The 24471-nt window shown below is 36.6% G+C and overlaps 1 protein-coding gene across 2 annotated transcripts in view; it reads left to right on the top strand.

Annotated features, from left to right (window-relative positions):
- Positions 1-5828: 5828 nt before the first annotated feature.
- Positions 5829-24471, top strand: part of LOC127432730 (protein turtle homolog A-like) — a 37694-nt gene continuing 19051 nt past the window's right edge. For both annotated transcript variants that reach the window (XM_051684099.1, XM_051684100.1), the window contains exons 1-8: positions 5829-6085; positions 12407-12497; positions 13008-13202; positions 21605-21754; positions 22763-22914; positions 23409-23526; positions 23792-23933; positions 24027-24172. In XM_051684099.1, the coding sequence (XP_051540059.1) occupies positions 12428-12497; positions 13008-13202; positions 21605-21754; positions 22763-22914; positions 23409-23526; positions 23792-23933; positions 24027-24172 (973 nt within the window). In that variant the 5' untranslated portion in view covers positions 5829-6085; positions 12407-12427. The remainder of the gene's footprint in view (positions 6086-12406; positions 12498-13007; positions 13203-21604; positions 21755-22762; positions 22915-23408; positions 23527-23791; positions 23934-24026; positions 24173-24471) is intronic.

The following is a 24471-nucleotide window of genomic DNA, read 5'->3' as shown; positions in this document are numbered from 1 at the left end:
GATTTGAAAAGAGTTTCTAGTTGCAAGTTAAGAAGTTAGGTTAGGTCATGATTCAGTCAGATTTGTAGTTATATTGCAGACCAAGTCTGTAGTAACACACTGTCCAAGTCACAATCAACCATGCTTTTAGTATGTTTGTGGAATCTCTATCATGTATTCATCTCAATGTAGATAGACTATTGATCCAACATTTCAAAACCAACATACTTCAGTACCCAAAGTGCCACTTGTAGGCAGAGGGCATAACACTTGTTGTTAAAGTTTTGAAGAAAGCTTTGAGTAACAGTTCATCTTCGTGCTTGATACCAGTCATCATTCTGTTTTGTACTCGATCTTGCAACCTTAAAAAGAAAAATGGAAAACACAACAAAACAAAATTGAAATCGTTACACAGTGATATTCAAAATTACCAAAAGATACCAAAATGGGAACATATACCAAACCATGGCAACATGTTGGAAATGCGCCTTGTGCTTAATGACAAGAACAAAATTCATAGATTATAATGATGAGGGTGTTTGACAAAACCAAAGAAAGTGATATTGTGTTTAGATTTGGACATATGCAGACTCAAAGTCTTGAATGTAATCCATATCGGCTATGGTCCAGTAACCAAAATGAGAAGTAATCTTGTGGATAATAATTGTATAACATGCTCGCTTGAAACTTCATTAACACTTTAAAAAAGTCTTACTGTACATGTGCAAATCTTTTAGGCACCGGCCTTCAAAGTCTTTTTATAGCACGGTTGATGCTGTTGTGTAGTAGTTGTCTATTGATAAAACATGTTTCTTCCAAAATAAGCATCAATATAATCTACACTTTAAAAAGTGCTAGCCTGCAATTATTACATTAAACCTTCAAATTAGTTCTGTTTGTGTTACCTACTTTAGTCAGGTTGATTCAGTAATGTTAGATAATATTTTTGACTACAATAAAACTTTAGTTTAATTTAGATGTTATGAAGCACATTTTTTAGGTTAGGCCTACTTTTTTCAGGGTAGCTAAATAAATGCCCTATGAAATAAGGGGCTAGTTGTAACTTGTCACACTTTTTATTCCAGTGGAAATTTCTCAGGGTAGGTTTGTTTTGAAGGTACATTTTCTTGTTTTGAAGGTACAGTCACAAACCTCAAAATTGCACTAGTTGTTTGTAACTTTTTTTCTTCCTTTTTTTTTTTTAAGGTTTTTATTTATTTATTTTTTCAGCATAATTTAAACTGTAAAACAATTATGAAGCACAAGAGAACTGGAAAAGATAAAATACATGAATAAGATGTTTTATATAATAATAATAAGAATAAGAATAAGAATAGTATTAAAAAACCTTAACCAGACTTAATTTAGCTGCAAAAGAAAATTAACCTCTATCGCCGATTATTAATTAAATAAACTGATTTAAATCGAGCAATTAAATGCAGTTCTTCATGCAGGCATGCAGGTGTAAAGTGGTGTTTATTGGTAGCTACTTCACTGCAGACATCAATAATTCCGTCAAAATAAAGTGTATAAGAAATGCATAACGTTCGTTCGTTCGCACATAACAATGTTATTTTTTAGAACTAGACGCACGAGACATCGAAATGAACGCGTCTGTAATAATTAACCGCAGCCTGCAGTCACAATTACAGTCAAACAATCATTTTGAAAGATTAGAATTTTAATTATGGACGCTTTTCATCATTCCAACTTATAGGCTACTTCTAAAAAATAAACGCTAAAAACTTACCGTCGTCGTTTACTTCAACTCGCTCGTGACCTTCAGTTCAGAAAACGAATAACACATAGCTGATGGGATGCAACAGTTTTTGTGCAAACATCCCATAAGCTACTCTCTCACTCTCTTTCTCTCTCTCTCTCTCACTCACTCTATATGCATTTACAATTTAATACAGAAGCACAACATTTCTGGACACTGTCTATATTGAGTAGGGATGCTCTGCAATCCATTCTTCTGTTCTCTTTCAGTAAACCATAGAAATTTTATCAATGCCACTTCAATTCCATTAGATGTGATTGTGCAACAAGCCATTTATGTACTAATTTTTCATGTTTTTTTAATCTTCCTCTCATCACAAACTTCCTGAGCACAGTTTGTGGCTGCGTGAACAGTCAGTGGGAAAAGGTGTAATTCATCATCGATTATTAAGGTCCCTGAAGGTCAGATTTTGTAATTAAAGTGAATGTCACAGCCAACAAACCCAGAGTGATTTATGTGGCTTTATGAATGGCATGTCTGTCTGTGGCTATAATGTCGCTCCCTATTTCGCTATTTGTCCCTTGCTTTCTCTCGAATATCCATCATCATCATTTGTTTCATAAATCCAGAATTATCCATGCCCTCAATCTATGACCAGAACAATAAGTAACTTTCCAAAGTTTGTGTTCTCCCATAGTCATTGCATCTATCTATCTATCTATCTATCTTAACACAATATTTCTAAATTCACCTATACATTTTATCTATAGCATAAACACTGTCCACCGTTTTTTAATCTTTTCCATGTTCGTGATATAGACTCTTTTGTTGTGTCCTATTTCTTGTCTTGCACCAGGAACACAACTTTATGCATAATTGTAATGCATGCAGGATTGATTGTATTGGCTTTAGGTATCTTGGAAATTGTAACCTCACTTGTTGTCACTTAAAATATTAAAGCCATTGGACATTCCTATCAGACATTTTTGCATCGGCTCAATCGCGTTTACCTTTTTCTATGATGCTACTGGAACCATGTTGCGTCAGCAGCCTGGGTTCAGATCCCGTGTTGAAACCAGGAAGTAATGCGTTCACCTAATCAGTGACAAGTGTGATTCCAAGGTTGCATTTTTCTCTCTAACATTACATTTGTACTCCACTGATGGTTAGGTTTAGGTTTAGGTTTGGGGTTTGGGTTGGGGGGTAGAGTTGATAAAATATGCATCCCTTTTCACTGTATTACAGCCTGTACAGCAGAAAACAACTCACTCTAAACTTGCTTTTGGGGCCCTTTTGTGGACATTTCACCTGGAAAATGGAGCTCACATGTGCCCATACGCCCAACAACACTTACCGCTTTGGCCACTGGGGGCAGTGTTTCAAATTTCAGTAAGCACAGACTGATTTTAGCTAAAGAATAGTCAACCTGTTTCTGATTTCACTGTGAGGACGAAACGGAAAACCGTAGTAGTCCTCATCTAGCAACCTGTTAGCAACATACTTAAAAAAAAAAAAATAATAATAAAAAAAAAAAAAAAAACCCAGTGGCTTCAAAATTCACGTTTGAGGTATGACTGTGTATAATTTATACAGCCTCTGTCACCTTCAAGTAATGTTTACCACAGACCTTATTTTACTCAAATACAAAATTGCCATATAAAAAGCCATAGGACAATCCCAAGGCAACCCATGGCTCGAAAATGCTAATTCTGTTCTGGATTTTTGGACTACAACCTGAACAGCTTTATTCCCGCAATGTATAGTATGTGTAGTGTACAGTGCAAATAGTATCTCAGAGTGCTTTGCGCTTGACCAAAGTCCCTTTCACAGCAGGTTAGTGCACTCAACGGCCATCTTTGGAATGTTTCTGGGCAGGCTGGCAGCTATTTTCTATGTAAACAAGTGCCATAAAAGTTCAGCTCCTATCCACTTGAATGGGGAAACACCTACATTTCCAAAATGGTTGTTCAAGATTACAATCAAAGAACATATTTTAAATCAGCAGTAAAATCTGACAACAGTGGTATCATAGATGTTGCTTCTTTAGCTTAGATCACACTAAAAATCGCTATTTTTCAGGCTGGTTCAGATAATGCATATGTGCATTCTTGAGTTGACTGACAGGTGGTATCTGTATCTAAAAGGCAATTGGCTCTTTTACCTGTAAGCAAGGACTTCCTTTTCTACATCCGTTGGGCGTACCAGTGGTTAATACCAGTGGTCTGTCTCTGCTAAACTGTCTCTGGCTTGACTTGGCCTTCCATTTCCAGTGTGATAAACTAACTGAATTAAGCCTATCAGCTGCAATTTTAAGATTCTTGACTTATAATTCAGAATCCACTTTATTAAGCTTGGATTAAAATTTCAAAACAAAATTTTTTCCCCCTCATCATTATTTCCAAGATAATGAACAGACGCCAATAGAGCACAACATTGCCCACCCACTTTTTCAGCCTTCTGGGTTTCGAAAGAATTTTTCCCATTAATTTTTTGCATAGGCTTTTCATTAATAAGCCATGAACCAAAGCAGCCAGCTCCGAGGTGAATCACAACATTACAAACTTTGTTTTGAAGCGAACAGTATTTGACAAAATAACTGGACAAAAAGACAAAGGTCTTTCATGAGAGCATGAACTACAATGCATTGCGAATGGTGTAATTAAATAAAACGATGAGAATATATAAAACTATTACATTTAGGTTGTTGATTATAAGTATACAAACCATGTGTTTTACATATATTGCAAAATTTTCCGATATGCACAAATACAGCATAAAAGTAGTTCAAAGGTGAAGGGAGACCACTGGATTGCGTCATTCACAGTGGGTCATGCGAGGTTGCATCTGGGCTTGTTTCATGGGCTTTGTTGGCCACGGTTCTCTGATTGGTGAAGCTTTCTCTGCTGGACCATGGGTAATGGTTCATTAGAAATTCCTCTATCAAAAAGTGTTTTTTTAAACAATGAAGTTGAAATAATGTGGACTGATGGCTTCAACGGAACCATATACCATAGATGAACAACCTCAGAGCCCATGGCAGGTCTGCCTTTAAAGATTTATAAGTCATCGTGGAAAATCAATTCATCTATGGGAAACTGGGTTTGCACTTCCAGAAACAGACTGTTGTGCTCTATTGCTGAATTAGCCTACACTTAATGCAGTCATGTGATAACAGTGTAGCATAGCCTAGCCTACTACTGTTTGAAACGTCTATCGTTTCATAACGCGTTTCACATACAATGTTTAAGAAATAGTGGGCAGTATACAAACTACTGACTCTCTGTTCTGAAGAATTAGTCCTTCAAAGACCTCCTGGAAATACACAGACCTTTACTGTCCTCTAGTGGAAGATAAAAAAAATAGTTGAAAGTGTGGGTTACACACTGCGGTCTCATCTCATACTGCCGCCCACGTTTCCTCGGATGATGACGATGCCTTATGCTGATAGTCAAAACACCCGCGAGGCTGAGTACCAGTAAAAACTCGTCTAGTCGGAGGAGATTAAAATATCTGAATAAGCAGAGATAGCTGACATTGCCTATTATTATAATTATTATTCAAAAGAAGATTGTATGATAGCCTATTAGGATTGTACAGTAGAAATTAGAGCGTGTCTTAGAAATATAGCCCGAACCACAATTAAAGAACCAACACACTCATGGCAAATCATTATCACATTGTTTCTCATTTATTAGTTTTCTTTTGTACTTGTTATCAAAGGAGTGGTTCACTTGTGCCCATGACAAACAATATCGGAATCTTGATCAAAGTACAAAATACACATTAGACACGCCTTTGAATTATGAGGTCAAAGTTAGCTGCCACTTGCCTGTCTTAATGTAGCACGGGGTTTGTTTTGCATGTACAAAGCCTCTTAACAACATATGCCTACCTTTATTTCTGTGCTCAGTATTAACTGTTTTTGTAAAGCTTTAAACATATTAACTGTTTAAAAAGAACAGTTTCCGTTGTCGTAAAAACTTGGAGTTGTGTTTTTCCGGACTTGTTAATTATCAGTTTACTAATGTATATATTTGTGCACAGGTCAGTTTGTTGCGCCGTGTGCGCTCTCTGCGCATGCGCGCCCGTGTTTGCATCGGTTTGGAGACAGCGACAGATGAAGGAAGCAGGGAGGAGTGAACTGAGCGCGAGGGGTGCGATGATGTCAAACCTGCAATAGACTAAGTTTTGCCCTTGGCTTTTCCTCGCCACGGGCACAACGATTTGAGGAAAAATGATTGATTTTTGGGAAAGTTTCTGAAGTTGTCAATGAGAATTGCTTTTGGTATCGAAATAACACTGAATGAGTAATATACTTACTTTTGGAATTATTCTAACGACGCAAAACAACGCTGCTGACTACAGCCGATAAATGAAATGATACAGGTGAGTACAAGCAATAGAGTTTACTCTGACAAGATCTCATTAAATAGACTACTTTTAAGTCTATTTAAAATGAATCTGTCTGTCTGTCTGTCTGTCTATCGTAACTAGATCTATTCTTCTATATCGTTTATCTAACACACTAGAGGAATCAGGTCCATTCACCAAAACAGCATTTTATTTGTTTATTTATTTTAACTTAAGTTGGACGTCACCACTGTGGTCGTTTGGCTCTAATGTGCCAAAGTAGATTATGGCAAAATGTTGTGTGTGTTTGAAAGGTGGTGGATTTATTTAATATTTGACTCTCAGTGGCGGCAAAGCTGGAGGAATTAAAAGGTTTTTTTTTGGGGGGGGGGAGAGGAGAGGATGAGGACATGTTTTAAATGGGTGCACTATGATGCAATTTATATTCAGCGTCAAAAAACAACAACAAAATAATAATAATAAAAATAAAAAACAGTATGGGTTATCATAGATCATGACCTCAGATTTTGTGGCCTGTTTGTCTAGTGCAACCAAAATGTAATGCATTTCAACATTTGATTGCTTTTTTTTTTACTTGTGTTTTAATTCTTGTTGTACGGTCTTTAAAGTTTATTCAAACTCACCTAATTTAGTGCAAACAATCCTTATTGAGTGCAAACAATGTTTGTGACAATGAATTTTCCTTTTTTTGTGGAATGTGTGCCCAGTGACTCACGTGTAGACTCAGTGCAGGTCACATGCAGTGCTAGTACATAGAGACTGCTCTAGACAACGTTTTCTGAAGTTCTCACTCTTATTTACAGTGAGATTAACCCATCACGTTTTGTTTTTTGTTTGTTTGTTTTGACTCCATTACTTTCACTGCAGCCAGATTATGCTGGATTAAACAGATAACTGACTGTCTGACCCCACCACAGTGTGATGCAATGTACCTGTATGGATTAATGCACTTTATACACATGTACATGGCACCCGCAAAGGCAGTGTTGTTAAATTGTTTTAACATGGTAATCCCAAATCTCAGTTGGTGAGTTGCAAAAATTGAGTGATAGGGTCTGATAGAATCTCAGATTGTAGGGAAAAATAATGCTGAATGCAAATAATGAATTGCAACTAAATTAATATGTCTGCATTATTAGGAAAGCAAAATAAATAGGCTTATCAACTTTTAATAGGCAGTGGCACTTCCCATGTCTTTTGTAGAGAAGATCAATGGCCTTCCTTTCTAATCAGTGTTTTGGTGGAAATTCATCTGTTACTTGATAGAATGTAGCCAAATTAGTGTTTTTAATTTGTGCAATTAATTATTGGTTTCCGAGAGCATGAAAACACTGAGATTCAACTTTGTCAAATGAACAATTTTAGTATCGTGTTGGATCGCCACTTGTGGTCATGTTAAATCTGGATCCTGAAGCAAAACCAGTTGACAACCAGTGGCCTATTCAATATGTCTCTTAAAGAATGCAACAAATTGCATATGTTTTCATGGGTAACTGAAATGCAAGGGGACGTTCATTGAGAATGTGACACTTTAAGAATGTGTTCATCCTTCTCTCTGTCACTGTGTAAACACTGTGTTTGAGTTTGCTCCTTGCCATGTCAGGAATTTGCATATAGGTGAAGGCTCACAAATTCATGGTCAACTTTTGGTTTCACATAAAATATTTAATCATGTGACAAACAGTGATCTCATTTAATTTCTGAGCTGTTAAGCATTTTTAAACTGGTTCATTTAGTAATATATAGAATCAGCATAATGGAGCCAGCAATCCATCCATATTATCATTCTGCAATGAGTGTGTAGAATTTTTAAAGTGCACATCTGGCTATATCATCTGTTCATCAATGGTATTGTTGCCTTCTCTGTAAAATAAGGTAAATGTGACCTCTACAAATCAATTGTTAGTGCATTTCGCTGATTAAATCCATTCAGCTTTGGTGTATCCATGGTCACGTCAGCAGGGAATCTTCTCAGAGCCTTGTAATAGTTTTTGTGGCCAGCTGCTACCACTGATTGGTCTGTTTATTTGTTCTAGTCAACAAATGCCTTTAGCAAGTAACACTAGCTTTCTCACTATGGGGTGACTACTGTGTTTATGGTTTAAACAAGTAGATAGCTCTGTTACTATAGTGAGAACGGTTGAAGGTTCCTTGTGTGAAAAAAACATGCAGGTGTTAACGTTGGTCTTCTTTGCTTCGTCCTTTGTGTTTCCTTTGTTGTTCAAACTTGATGGCTTAATCACATCTTAAAAAGGGTATTTATTGGTCAACTTGTGTGTTTTTTAGCAATATGATTGAATCTGATCAATAAGTGACTAAGTTAGGTGAGAGAAGCATCCTCCATGTCAGGTTTTTTGGTCTTTATTTGTCCTCATTTAATTGACTACAAAATGATTCACACACATAAAAAAAATTGGCTTGTTGCTATGTAAATCTAACACTCCTTTATTATTTGATATGTTAGATTTTATAAAGTCAGCTAGCTCAGTTTAAATCTTGAGTTACTTTGTCATCATTGTTAACTCAACATTGGTCTGGTCTGGATGCAGAACAGATCAAATATGAATAATTAAATGACTGGTGATCCTTGTGAATTAAACTTAAACCATAAGCTTTTAATGATTGATCTAGCCTATATTTAGCTTTCACGCTCAATTTGGGTCAGTTCCTTTTCAACACAGCCAGATTTGTGGACATTAATTTAATTTAGTCCTTTGTTAAACCCAAGAATGAATGAAGGAATGAATTAGTGTTGTGAATAAAATTCTCTCAATGGCTTGAATTAGAATTATAGCATTAACTTCAATATGGACCCATTCCCAAACTGATCTCACAATGAATTCTGTGACAGTAGGTCAAAAGGTCTTCAGCTGAAATCGGTCTATGCTAACTGAAATTCAAATCACTGCCCCCAGTGGCCATAGCTGGAATTGTTGTTAAACATATCTGTGCTCCAGTGTCTGGGTGAAATGTCCACAGAGTGGTGCCAAAAGTGAGTTATATTTTAGTTCTAAAAATAATGTAATACCGTCAACAGGAATGTATCTTTTATTAACCATTTGCCCTAACCCAAACCCCAACCCTAAACGTAACTGTCAGTGGAGGAAATATGTACGCTTATAGAGGGAAAATGCAACTTTCAAATAACGCTCATCAATGATTATACTGTATGAATGCAATTACTTTCTGGTTTCTTTGGGACCAGAACCCACGTTTCTGAGGCTGATTGTGCAACATAACTCAGAAGAACAGGGGGATCTCAGGGCACTGGAACATTCGGTGACAACATGTCAATTTCCCGTGTGATCATGTTGCCATTTCCTCACCTTACAAGTTTAGTTTGGTGTCACCGAAGCAAGGCTTTTACCTCATATATCAAAAGTAAAATTGTAATGATCAAACATTGAAAACCCATATCAGTCAACCACTAACCTGAATATGTCTGGTGATTACACCCTGTGGTGAATATGTCTGATGGTTACAGTCCTGACAGAGAGAAAAGAGTGTACAAGTAAATGCTTGCTGCCTTGTTAGATGCTAATTGAAATGGTCAAATACTCTAACCCTTGCCCCTGAAGGTTAATAAATTGAATTTTACTGTCACTAACTGAAACTACGACAGTAAATCTGAAAGACAGCTTTTGTTTGCTTTGTAATTTATGTGGGACTTTGGTCTTGCTGGGATGGTGATGTCAACTCATTACGGGCAGCAAACAGTAGCAGTGAGCATACCCACCAGCTTTTGTCAAGGGGAAACCGGTTTATAAGCATACTACAGAGCTGATTTAATGTATTTTTAAAACTTCTTACACGCCATGTAAATATAAAAAAGTACAGTACTAACAAATTACTCAAGTTCCTTAGATTTTTGGATCACAACACAAATTGTTTCCTGGATCACTCAAGATGAAAACAAAGCAAACAGACTGTGAGCCGAATGCATGGTGAGAAACTTGTGACCTGTGGGATTGTCTTGAGACCCCTTTTAGGAGTCTTTAAGAATAGCTCTCACCCTTATTGCTCGGGTGTTAATGAGCAAGTGTTTGCATTGTGGGCTGATGCATAATGCAGGCTCAGGGTGTGCAGTTGAAGAGCTAAGTGGAGCATTGGCTTCTCGTTAGATTTGCCCTTCTCACAAATTGCCACACACTTTAGTATTTACAGCAACACTGTTTAATCAATGTGGCAACAGTCCAGAATAGATCTAATGTTCACATACTGATTACATACAATGCTTCCTGATGTGTTAATGATTTACTAAGGACTGCAGAATGATAACTCTATGACTTCTATTTGTCTGGGGTAAATGTCTTAGTTCATAGAGGGCGCTGGATATTTAAACATGCATCTCACAACTTCCTGTACTCCCTCACCTGTACAGCTTGTACTCCCTTACTTTATTAAATGTATTAAACTGAAATTTGACATAAAAGTAGAGATGTCAATGGATTAAAATAACTATGTAAAATAATCAAAATAATATGTGGAATGTGCAAGCATTATACAATTTTTGGATGTAACTCTAACAGTTCAAGGATGGGCAAGGAGGCGGGAACTGGCTGAACAGTAGACATAAAGTTTTAATGTCAAACTTAACTTAAAACAAACATAAACAAACACAGATACACAAGCAACGCTGCCGCGTGGGTCTCTCTCTCTCTCTCGCGTGAACTGGTGCCTCCGGCTCCCCTTTATCTTTCTCTCCCGCTGATTCAGCGCCAGCCGTGCATCATCATGGCCCGGCCACACCCTCCTCCTCGTCACACTCCTCCCCCGCCCGATTCAGGCCACCGGTCTGACCAACTACCCCCCCCACCCCACCCCCCCATCTCTGGAGGGGAGACACTGCCCTTCCGGCCGTTCTGTCAGCTGGCTGTCCACCCCACTGCCTGTGAACCTGGGGGAGAGACGAGGGGAGGCGTGGAGAGGAAAAGGGCGAGCGGAGACACAGAGAAAGAGAGGAGAGAGAGAGAAGAACTTGCTCTCTGGCTCCCGGACACGCTGTCGCCCGGTCCTCAACCGCTCCTCCGCCCTATGGTGGACGCCAGCTCGCTCCTCCCACGGCAGACGCCAGTGATTCCCTGGTGGATGGCAACAGTGAGGACTCTGCGAAAGCGCATCCCTCCTCCCTCCCGGGCTTCTGCACCACTGTAACAGATAAAGGACAGGCAAGGAGGAGGCGGGAACTGGCTGAACAGTAAACATAAAGTTTTAATGTCAGACTTAACTTAAAACAAACATAAACAAACACAGACACACATGCATCGTGGCCGCGTGCGTCTCTCTCTCACTCTCGAACTGGCGCCTCCGGATCCCATTTATCTCACTCTACCGCTGATCGGCTGATTCAGCACCGGCCGTGATGATCCACGCCCTCCTCCTCGTCACAAACTCATAGCTAAAATATGTTCTGCTTAGTGTTTTTCACCCACATTATCAATTGTTTTTTCTTTAAAAGTGACTTAACTAATACTCTCTATAATGATGAATGATATCTAGTTTAATATGACTTAAAGGAACATACAGTATTTCTGGTTTGGCGTTGATTTAGGGGTTCTTACTGATGGGGCTGTGGTGGTACATATAACAAAAAAGGTTTGGAAACATAATTAATCTAAAGAGTTGTTTTATAATTCATTTCTAGAATTCATCTAAAAGCTACTTTAAACACATTTTTTTTTAAAAAAATTTTTTTTATTCTAATTCTTGTATTATTTTCATACATGCATTTTTTTTTAATACCTCAAATTAACTGAGAGGCTACATCAATTTTTGGCACTTTTAATAATGTATTTGTCATGGCACAAGACTATTTAACTGCAATAAAAAAGTGTAACTAAAATGGTGAAATGGTGGAAAAATGGTTACAGCACCTATAATATACATTTTCCCTAAACATATGTATAAACTACTATAACATCCATCCATCCATCCATCTGGACCTTTCAACCTCAATCTGAATGCATCACGTGCCAGACCATACTTTAACCCCTTTGACGCATTGCAGCTTATGGAGCTAATTTTCCAACCCTCCTTTCTATGTGCATTAAAGTTCTTAACCACTAAATTTATACATGAGTGAGTTCAATCAAGATTTTTTGTTGAGATTTCTGTGTACATATGAGGTACAGTACATCCATAAAATCCCATAATCCCACTTTGTGTTGAGAGATTACAGAAACAGAAAAAACCCCAAAGGAGTTTGGGGAAGTGTTTGTGACAATTCAAATGATTCAGCTAATATCAGCCACTGAGGTTGGACGTTTTGTAAAGGTTTTTTTTTTTTCAATGGATTGTCTGCCTGTTGTTTTGATCTTGATGTTTGATGTCCTGCAGGTTATATGTGAGACTGTATGAATGCCCATCATGACACTGAAGATCCTTCCTCTGTTGGAAGTCATTATTGTTGCAGCCTTGTGCCTATTCAGTGAGTATTTGACAGTAGCCTATTTTAACAATTGACACATGCATGCGAAGGCACATACATCACACTGGAGGACTAGTTCACCCAAAAATGAAGGCTCTGTTATCATTTACTCACCTTTGTGTTGTTCCAAACCTGCATGACTTTCTTTCTTCAGTGGAACACAAAAGGAGAAATATAGCAGTATGTTCACGCTTTTCTTTCCATACAATGAAAGCATGCAGTGACCAGGGGTCACAAACCCCAAAAAGGGCAAAAAAATACTATAAAACCACCATAAAATTAGCCCATATGACTCATGCACTAAATGCTAAATCTTCTGAAGCTCTACAAATGCTTTGGGTGAGGAACAAATCAAAATTTAAGTAATTATTCACTGAAAATGTTACCTTCTGATGCAGCTTTCCAATCTCATTCATGTTTGCACATATTCAAATATGAGGTTGAGAACATCCATGTTATTTGTGAACTATGCAGTTTTGCTTTTTCAGGTTTGTTTTCTTATTACCTCAGATCTAACAAATGCAGATGAGGCTGTTGTCCGTGCCAAGAAAGGGGACACTGCTGTGTTGACTTGCAGTTTACCAACCCCTGACCAAGGCAGTTCAGTCCCACAGCATGTCATAGAGTGGGTGCGTCAGGACTATGATATCGCCATCCTCATCCAATTTGGAGTGCATGACCCTCGTGTGCATCCCAACTATGATGGTGAGTTCCTCAATGCTGAGAAAATATTGTAACTAGGACTTATGCAAGTCGTTGACTTGTTGACTGGTCACAGGTCAGTGCTTACCTTGCATCCAGCTCTTTCTCAGACTTAAAATACATTCAAATATGCACCATTTTAAATAATTCAACTAGTCAACGCTACTAGGGCCGTAACCACCATAGAAGCTGAAGGGGACATGTCCCCATTAATATTAGTGGTCAAATAAAATGGGGTTTTCAGTGACAGGTTCTTAAACTTTTATTTTAGTACCCCCCCTCTTCACAATGCAGTATCTCCCACCTCCTTCTTAATTTGTTCATTGCATTTCTCAGCTTACAGTAACTGTGCTCTTTTGTGTGCTGTGAGACCTGCTAGTTTCTCCCCCTCTCATTGCAGAAATCCCTATTGTCTGTTTGGGAGCTGGAATACAAAGGGTGTCTATGGGCAAAAGATGCTTTGAATAGCCTGAAAATTCCTTTTTTTTCACCTCTGTCCTTTAAAACACAATGGCTTTGAAATAGAAAGAAACAGGCTCCTGTGTTAAAGTTTCTGTGCATGGACGAGTCCTCACCTCAAAGGCAGCAATTTGAAGACAGTTTCAGCCGTACAGTTTATGCATGACCGCAGTGCGTCCCTTTGCAATTAAACAAATTCTGGAAGACTGTGCTGCACTTGTATGTGGTGAAGTTGCCAGGACGATGGAATCTTCTTACTGGGAATCAGCAATAACTCATAACAGTTCAAATTTATATCAGTGCAGCAAGCAATGCTTTAAAAGCTAATTAATTTATTCATGCAACAAGCAATGGTTTATAAGCAAATGCTTGAGTTGAAGTTGAAGTCTGCAGTTTCTATGCCACTATTGCCATTAAACAGTATTGCAGAAGTAGTGATCATTTCAAATGGGTTTCCTGAACACTCCCCCCTTCTGCATTGGACAAACTCACACCATTGGTTGAGTCAATGTTGCTGTGTTGAGCTGCTCAGGATACTCAAACAAAGCGATGTTTAGCGTTACAGAGCCACAGTGTTTACACTTTTCAGGGGGATCAATCTACAATGGCTTACTTATGGACAGTTGTCTCTGCATATTAATCTGGGTTTGTAGAAACCATTTTAACACTGAAAAATGTACACACTTCATATTTAAGGTTTGGTTGATAATGGGGCCAAACCAGTTTTGTGTGTGTGTTTTCTAGTTCTTATGAGACTGAATGCCACTGAATATTGATTTAACTCACATTTGTTCAAGGGTTTAGCATTTCTTTTCCTTGAGAAAAGAGGAATAGAATGGCCTTATGTTAACCAGGAGCACACCAATAGCAGCAGAAAGGTTAGAGGGTGTCATAACTGTCGCCCTATGTGATGTGAAACAAAGAAGAAAACAAAAGGTGTAAAGCCGGGACTTTTTGTTTAGTTAATACCTGGTTGTCTCAAACTGCAGTGACAGGGTTAGGGGGGGTCAGGTGCACCGTGGGAAGAGGTGAAGGGTGAGCTTGGTGTGAATTTCATCCCCTCAGGCTACAGTGTTTGTGTCTAATGTATCCATTGTGGAGCTCATAGTCATGTTAATTCACTATGGTGTGAGATATAAGATGCGAAGACTGTTAAACCTTACATAATTGAAAGCACATTCATGTTACAGGTGCATGGTGGTATATTGTAACCAGATCAGAGAAATTTGCTAATTTGCTAATGCTAAATTTGAGACGACGCTTTAGTAGAACTTCAGATAGATTGGACATTGGCAGTATAGCACAGTAGAACAGATGCCAATCAATTTGCCAATCATCTTTTTCTAAATCAGTATTTATGTCTTGTTTTTCAGTAAAATATCAAAACATCATTAAAACAAGATACATTTACTTGAGAAGCAAAATTGCATAGGATATTAAAACCTGTTTTTACACTCAAAAAATATTGAAGTCTATTTTTAAGGTTTATGCATTTCAGTTTCATAACAAAATTCAATCAAACTGAATTGTGTAGCCTAATGTTTAACAAAATTAAATTTATAAAACTTAAAATATTTAGTTTTTTATATTTTATTAAATATTACTCAGTTCAATTCAAAGGAATTTTGTTATGAAATTTAAATGTGCAAATCTTAAAATAATTATTTCGAGTGTATATTTATTTACCCCATTTGGCAATTTTTTTTCTTTCTTGTTTTAAACATAAATCTTAGTGAGGTGAAAATTGGGTGAAATTTAGTTAAATCTATCTTTAAAACAAGGAGAAAAAAGTATTAAGACTTAAAATTAAGTCTTATTATCTTTAACAATTTTGCCTCTAATTTATCTAGTTTTTATGATGTTTTAATATTTTAAAAAAATAGTCATATCAATATAAAAAATTTGTTCAACAAAAATACTGATTTCTGCAGTGTTCTGTTGAAGAACATCGACAGCTGAATACTTTTTTGTGATGCCCTATAATTCCAAATGACCACCCCTCCATTTAAAAACTCCATTCAGCGAAAACCGGCATTCATCTGATCAAACCAATCAGCCTCCCAGCAGCCCATCATGATTTAAATTTTAAAAGATAACAGTGTCTTGAAGCACAATAACAAGAATACTGATGACGAATTTGAAGTGAAACCTGACCCTCGATTTCCTGAATTGAAATTGGAGAGTCCCTACTTGGGAAACCTATACCAAGATGTGACATAATGTCTCTGGGATACAAAAGAGAGAGGATAGATGTTAGGTTTCATAGCCTCAAGTCATTGGATTCATAGAATACAATCTGAAGTGCAGACATATAATCACTAGCCTTAAATTTAGAAGAGTGGAAGTGGTGACTTGGGTGTTACTTGAAATAACCATATTGCAATTCATCCCTCAAGTATATTCCTCAAAGTGATTGATTTCTTTTAATAACTTTGTGTGATGGAGTTAAAGCAATAAGCCAAGAGAGGCTGTGCATTACAGTGATTTTACTAATGGTAAATGCAAAGACACCAATGAGTGTTTACATGCACTGCTAACTATCAAAAAATCGCTCTTAGGAGGCAATTTATGGAGATAACTTTACCTTGTGAAAGTGCGTGATTGTGTATTTATCCCTTCGAGGTTTGTCATTGAACGCGTTTATCCATATGCAGTTTTCAGTGAATAAATAAATTGTGTTTAATAAAAACTGTTGTGGCTCCATTCTCTGATGTCATTAAAAAAAGGCAGGAAAAAGACTTGGTGATAGAATCACAATCAGTGTTTGTGACGATATGCAGCTGAGTATGATTAAAATGTTCAGATCAGCTTGACGTCTTGTCAGTTCTTCAGTAAAAGAAGAAGCTCATTGGTCACTTGTCGAGAACAAAAGAGCAGTGACAGAATAATTTTTTCAAGCAAGCCTGATGTGCTTTTTCAGTTTTTGAAGCCATTAACTCAGCAGGTAGTTCAGGCTGTCAAGTGACCTCCAGCTGGCATACGCTAATGCGTGCTTCATCTCTCTCCACCTGGAATGCGATCATGTTAATGAAGCTCACACCTGAAAATCACTGGAATAATCGACTAGTGTAGGGCCAGCTTACAAAAGTGTGCTGATCTTTTTTTGTAAATAGTTAATTATCTTTCTGCAAAAAAATAAAACTGATTCAGCCATTTACATGACCTTATATGTTTTCAGGTTATTAATTATAATGTAAGATTGAGTGTGTAAATGCACTGTCTGATAATGTTTGATAAAAGATACTAATGTTTTGCATTTATTAATAATAATCTGAAGAATATGTATGATCTTGGTGCACTTATATGGAATGTATGTGCACAGGTGTGTTTATTATCATTTTATAACAGATTTAAACATGGCTCATCCAATCATAGTTTAGAGTCAGAACTATTTGTTTTTAATGCTGACTTTAAACATGATTTACCAATTGTAAAATAAATCTCATCTAACTTTTGCTAAAGAGAGTCTGTAACAATCTATATTATAGATTTATATTGGATACAATTGACAGTATTTGTCAATTCAAGTTCATATTTTAAGGAGCCTAAAATTAGATTCTCCGGAGATTTAACTTGCTGTTGACTAAGCAACGGAGTGAGCATCTGTTTGTACGACCGGGATTTGCTCAGTGAGACATGGTTAGTCACTCATAAGTAAACAAATGAACTGAGTCAGTGTGTGCTTGTGAAAACATGAAATAAATCTTTGCTGGACCAGGATACAGGTGAACACACATCATGTTTTTTATGCATTAACACATTAGAATAACTATGGATGGTTGTTAGTAGATATTTTCCCAAACCTTCCTTTATCATTTATAAATAGGCAAACACTCTGTGCCCTCTAGGGTTAGTCTACTTATATTCAGACCCAGAGAAAACTGGTATTGCTCAGGTTGCTCTTTCAGAGATGAGGTGACTTAATGGAGCTTTCAGTTATGTTTCATGGAAGTATTATCGGTAAGACTAGGTTGTATATATGCTAACATTAAGGGAGTATTCCAAATTCAATGCAGGTCGACAGCATTTGTGGCATAATGTTGATTACCACAAAAATTTATTTTGACTCGTGCCTCCTTTTCTTTAAAAAAAGCAAAAATCTGGGTAACAGTGAGGCACTTACAATGGAAGTTAGTGGGGCCAATCCGTTAATAATAAAATACTCAATGTTTCAAAATTATAGCCACAAGATGTAAACAATATGCATGTTAACATGATTTTAGTGCGATAAATCACTTACTAACCTTTCTGTGTAAAGTTATATCCAATTTTACAACTTGATTGCCATGACGAAGTAACGCTGTAAACCCTGTAATCACACAAAAAATGACAATTTATACAACTGTACAGTTAAAATAATACATTTCATTTTTTTTAACAGAGTAATTGAAAAGAAATGCTTTAAAAAAAATCACATTTCTGCCTTAAAACCCTCCATAAATTGGCCCTATTCACTTTAATTGTAAGTGCCTCATGGTAACCTTGATCTTTGCTTTTTTTTTTTTAAGAAAAGAGGGATGAGTCCAGATTTATTTTTGTGGTAATCAACATTATGCTATTTATCTCAATTGAGCTTAAGTTGTATTTAACTTAGAACTTAACTTACACGCAATAGTTAAGATGAACAAACAATGCACAATCCTTTTACAGCATTTATTAATATTGGTTAATGTCTACTACGACATACACTAATAGATTTTTAACATTAAAAGCTGTATGCTTAAACAGTAGTTAATGCATTATAAACTAACATAAACTGACATACATCACTTAATTATAAACTTTATGATAATGTATGCAACCCTATTTTAAAATGTTACTGTATCAACTTTATTTTAAATGTATTTTTGAAAAATAGAAATAAATGAGACAGTTGACATTGAGTATAGAGCTAAAAATCTGGAAATCAGAACTGCAGCAAAAGTCTCAATTTGCTGTTATCTAGAAGAAACAATTGAGATATTTAAGAGATTTCATATGTAGTTTCTTCCCTATAAATATATGGACTTTTAGACTCAAATGACTATATGTCATACATAACAGCCTACTTTTCCTTAGCTGTGTTCAGGAGTGTCGAGTAATTCGAGAGTTCAACCTCCACTTAAACTCCACCCCCGAACTGATTTTAATCTATGTCACCACAGCAACTAAATTCAAATCCACACCACTGGCAGCAGGTACCATGGCAACATTTTAGTGCCGGCTTATACCCTGTGTGTTTGGGTTGGACAGGAAGACATTGTATGGCCCAAATCCCATGGGATCGTGTCCATGTCCCTTTTTTTCCTGACCTCTGGCTTCCACATGGGTAAAATAAACAGGGGTGAATGGACTGTGATGCTTTCAGCTGTTATCTCAGACTGTGTTTCCGTAGTCACTCATCTCCTCTTGGGATCCCAGTTAATGATTGCTGTCACCACCCATTTAAATAAACACATGTAGCTATATGCCACATATCGGCCACACATGTTTGTGTATGATGGATTCTCAATTCGAGTCAATTTGATCTTTGCTGTGGCTCTTGTGGTAAAGACTTCCACCGCTGGACTCTTTAAATGGCTACAGAAACAAAAAAGTCTTTGAAAAGGTTGTTTCACTGAATGAGTGTGAGATAAAGAGAGAGGGAGAGAGAGAGAGAAGAAAGAGCAGGGAGGGGTGAGTCAGCAAACACCATGCCAAAGGGTGCAGTCACCTGGCAACTGAGAGATAGAGTTTCAAGAGCTAAAAAGATCTAGACTAAACAGTCAGACTAAGTGCATACTGAATGACCAAAATAAATTGTATTGTATATATTTGATACTTAAAATATTCAGTCTGCAACAAGTGTCCTTTTTTGTTTTTGTTATATTTTTTTTTAAATAATTCAATTTAAATTCAACATTTAAATTTACAAATAAAAATGAAATGCAACTTTTACATTTGCTTGTTAAGCTATTGAAATAAATTGGATATTTGACAAATATGCACTTTTTCATGAGTGCCATGTATATTTTACATTTTCATATAGTTCCAAATAGTTTTTTATTTTATTTAAATAAATAAATTAAATTAGCTCGTTGAGTTATTGAAATAAATTGTGTATTCACTATACTACTATCTTAGTACTATCTACTAATATTTTCGTAATTACTGGTCAGTGTTGGTAGTAATGAACAATATGTAATCTGGATTACATAACCAGACTACAGAAGTCAAATTGTAGTTAAATTACATAATATTTTTAAATGTTTGTTAAAAGATTAAAGTTACTCTTTATGGATTACCTGATTACATATGGATTACATTATTAATGGGTCATTGACAAATATGGTCGTCCGAAGTGATAGAAATGAAAATCTTTTGAAAATCTAGGTTAAAGTCAGTCGAATGTAATGTGCCGAAATGTAATCTTTGCGTCCATGTTGGTTTCATTTTATTTTTTGAAAAACATTTATAGCATTTTCTACAAAAAACAATAAAATATTTAATTATTTTAACAAATGTCATGTGGTGCACTGATCAAGTAAAAGGTATTAAAATACTTCCCTTGCACATTAAATACATGTGAGAGTGCACAAAATAATTATTAATTTCAAAAAAGTTTCCAAACAAATTTTAATATAAATTTTTTTAAATATATTTTTAAGAAATAAAAGGTCATAGTGGATGGCACACTCCTCATATCACGCTTGACTCCAGGGGATTCCGGGAATTACACCTGCACACCCTCTAATGGACTCCCTCTGTCCCCCTCTGCCTCAGCTGTCCTCACTGTGCAGCGTAGGTGTTTTTGTGTGAAACATAGTGTTGTGCTTAAAGATCTGGGCTGGTAACCAAAGTTGTAGGTTAAAATCCAGCAAGATGCAATCCATGAACTATCAATATTATTCACCTGAGGAAGACATTTAACCCTAGGTTACACAACACGGACTGTCCTTGAAATAAGTGTGCTAATAAACACTTTGGATAAAAGTATGGATGCATAACGCTTTATTTTTTTTATCCTTTTTGAACAGTTACACCACAATATATTTTTTTATTTAATCCGTCAAAATGACTTTGAACTCAGTAATTTAAAACATGTTCATCATACAAGAGGTTTATTCATGTAATTGTTTTGTGAATTGTTATGTATTTTTGAACCCAAATTGTTTTTTTGATTTCATGTTTGCTAATGTATAAGGAGTGCAAATTGGCACTAAATACACTTAAGTTGGTCATCAAAACATGCAATAAGAAGTTCAAAATAATCTGATTTCAACCTTAAAAGTATAATTAAAAATGTTACATTACTGATTACATTTTTTGTTGTGCAGTTTGTAATCAGTAATCTACCCAACACTGTAAGTGACTGTAAGGGGGTTCAGTGGAAAGGAGGAGGTGAGAACCGGCTTGACAACTTAAATAATAATTTAATAAACAACTTAAACAAAAACACACAACCATAAACACACAGTACAGCTGCCTGTAATTCTCTCTTTCTCGAACTGTCGTCCCCGGCCGCCTTTATCCCTCGCGCGCCCCATCAGGCTGATTGGGGACCGGGTGTGCGTCATTCCAGCCCGGCCCCGCCCTCCTCGGCTCTACACTGACCAATACTGATTGTTTAAATTAAATTAGCACTTATTTTACACAATATTTACAAAAAATTCCACAAAAAGTATTTGAAAACAAAATATTTGTCATATACAAGGACAAAGCTGTCTGTATATTGCGGAAATGACACAATGGGGAACCTATAACTAATGTTACTTGGCCAAATGGGCACAGCTGTTGATGCTGATAATTTCATTATGATGTATCATTATATCATCATAATGATACTGCATATAAATATCACAACTCATGAGTACCATGTATTATCTATTTTCTTTTATTTAAATGAAAATATCTGAATTCAATTCAATGTAATTTTACTTGTTGAGGTATTGGTTCTCTGACCCTCCCCTTCTCATGATCATGCCCAGGTCGAGTGTCGCTCATCAAGGGCACATCACTGCAGGTTAGTGGGCTTCTCCTGGAGGATGAGGGCTTGTATGAGTGCCGCATTCTCCCTCTGGACAAAACAACAGATGAGACTGAAAGCAGTGGAAGCTGGACTCTACTCTCCATCACGGGTGAGACTCACCCTGTCCCATGTGGATGGTGCCTGAATAATTAATTTAAAGAATATGCAATTATACCAGTAATCAACATTGCCTCGAATCGAAGCCATCAAAACATTTTAATTGATGTCTGATCAGTAACACAATGCCATTGTTCATCCCACAGTCCCCAACTCAAACATGGCTTCATACAAACATGCAGTGAACTGAATACATAGCCCAGCCTGTTTACATGCACCTGTTAGAAAGAGAGAAAGCTCTATCCGCCACACCTTAAATGCAGTTCTCTGATCGCTGTAGCGTTACTTAGACACAGATTATAGAAGCTATTTGAGGCCTGTGCTAGGTTCAGTTTTCAGTTCCATTGTTTGAGTCACAGGACGCCAAGCGCAAAGAGCATCTTGCAGGCCTAGCTGGACTCCTCAACTGTGTCTTTTACTAAAGAACACAACAAACAATGTCATGAAATCAATGTTTAAAGTAACAGGAAAATTACTGTAAAAATTACCTAAATCCAACCGTTAACTGATCAAGTGAAGGACTTGATAATAATTTATGATGTGATGTGAAAGATATGACTTGGTTTTCTAACTATACAGTGACCCCAAAAAGTATTTGGACACTCCAGCCTCACTTAAATATTTCTGAATGCCACAGCATTAGGTAACAAAATATCAAACCGAGTTGCATTTATTTTAAAGAAAGTTAGCACATGCATGCACAATTTTCACTCAAAACATTTCTCAAAATAAGCATGTTAGGATTTAAATGCATCCACTAAAAATCAGCTTGGGAAAAGTTGGTTGAAAGTTATTGCAAAAATCGCAATGAAAAGGGTCACTTAGTTTGATATTTTGCCATCCAGAAAGTTTATTTGAGAGTGCAAATACTTTTTTGGGGCACCTTATACATATATTTTTCTTCATATAGAGGATATCATTTTGATCATGCTCAAACCAGTATGAACATACATTGAAATATTATGATTGATTATGACATTATTTCTATGTCTATTTCTAGCATCACCTATGTTTACCGAAACTCCACCTCCTGTCATGGAAGTATTTGTGGGTAGACCGCTAACACTGAGGTGCACTGCCCGCGGAAACCCACGACCCACAATAACCTGGACTAAAGACGGAGGGCCAATAAAACCTCAAAAAAAACTGAAAGTGGGCATTTTGCACTATTTAGGGAAAATCACTCCAGCTGTTGATTTTGTAATTGATAACCCCAAGAAATAGTTGTCAAATCCAATTTTCTTTCCTGTGTTTACATATTTACTATTGAAACAATTAGTTTTGGTGGAACATATCAAAAAGTCCATCCTTTCTTTTTTATATAGACAACAGCATTTAGTTATTGCAACATATAAATCACAAGTATGCCATTATATTATAGATCAGATATGAATTGGTGTATGAATTTTGGTTCAATTTCCTGGAAGAAAAAGCCTTTAAAGTTTAAATGTGTATATCTGTTTAAAAAGTTTATTTTTGTCAACTTTTAGGACTATAATTGCATATACAATACATAGCCTAAAGGCTAAAAGACAGTTAATCATCACAATAGCATAAGAGGGTCAAAGTAAGAATACAGTTTTCCTCTCCTGTTTTCCATTCTCTCTCTTTGACACACTCTCCATATCTAATTTTTAATCCTGTAGTTCATGAATGGAAGTCTATCTTTCCATGCTGTAAGCAGAGAAACATCAGGCCAGTATCAGTGTCATGCCTTCAATAAAGAAGGAAATGTATCTCACTTCACAAAACTCAAAGTCATTGGTAAGTTATTTTTATTGTCACCAGTTTATTTTTTTCTTTAAGAATGATAAACAGTGTTGTTCATGCCATTGTCTTGTGAAATTCAGCTATCAGTGTTTATGATTGAATGTTGCCATCTAGTGGAGCGTTTGCAACCTTCGCTAAGACATTAGTGTGGAAGTCTCACTTGAAATCCATATATGACATGTCATTCAGGCTTGAATTTATCAGAAGTATTTACCAGTCTATTGTATTATTACTTATAACGTTTATTCTCTGAAAACAGGCCCTCCAGTGATCATAATTCCTCCAACGGACACTTTTCTCAACATGTCCCAGGATGCCAAGCTGAAGTGTCAGGCAGAAGCAGACCCACCCAACATGACTTATGTATGGCAAAGACAAGGGGAAGACATCTACCACATTGAGTGAGTTCTTTTGTGAAAAAATGAATTTTCAATTAAGATTTACAGTTTTAGAAAAGGGTATGTTATGCATTTATATGTGTTTGATTATTTTAGGTCTCTGAAGTCTCGTGTAAAGGTCATAGTGGACGGCACACTCCTCATATCACGCTTGACTCCAGGGGATTCTGGGAATTACACCTGCACACCCTCTAATGGACTCCCTCTGTCCCCCTCTGCCTCAGCTGTCCTCACTGTGCAGCGTAGGTGTTTTTGTGTGAAACATAGTGTTGTGTTTAAAGATCTGGGCTGGTAACCAAAGTTGTAGGTTAAAATCCAGCAAGATGCAATCCATGAACTATCAATATTATTCACCTGAGTAAGACATTTAACATAGGTGTCACAAGATGGACTGTCCTTGAAGTAAGTGTGCTAAAAAACGCTTTGGATAAAAGTATGGATGCATAACGCTGACAAATTTAATTTGAGTAATATATACAGTGGTTATGTTGTTTGAGTGTATATTGCCCATACCATATGTGCAACATCTGGTGCAAAATGA

Source organism: Myxocyprinus asiaticus, chromosome 42 (genome assembly GCF_019703515.2).
Source record: "Myxocyprinus asiaticus isolate MX2 ecotype Aquarium Trade chromosome 42, UBuf_Myxa_2, whole genome shotgun sequence".
Taxonomy (NCBI): domain Eukaryota; kingdom Metazoa; phylum Chordata; class Actinopteri; order Cypriniformes; family Catostomidae; genus Myxocyprinus; species Myxocyprinus asiaticus.
Note: the sequence above shows the minus strand (reverse complement) of the source record. Positions and strands in the feature narration are given on the sequence as shown.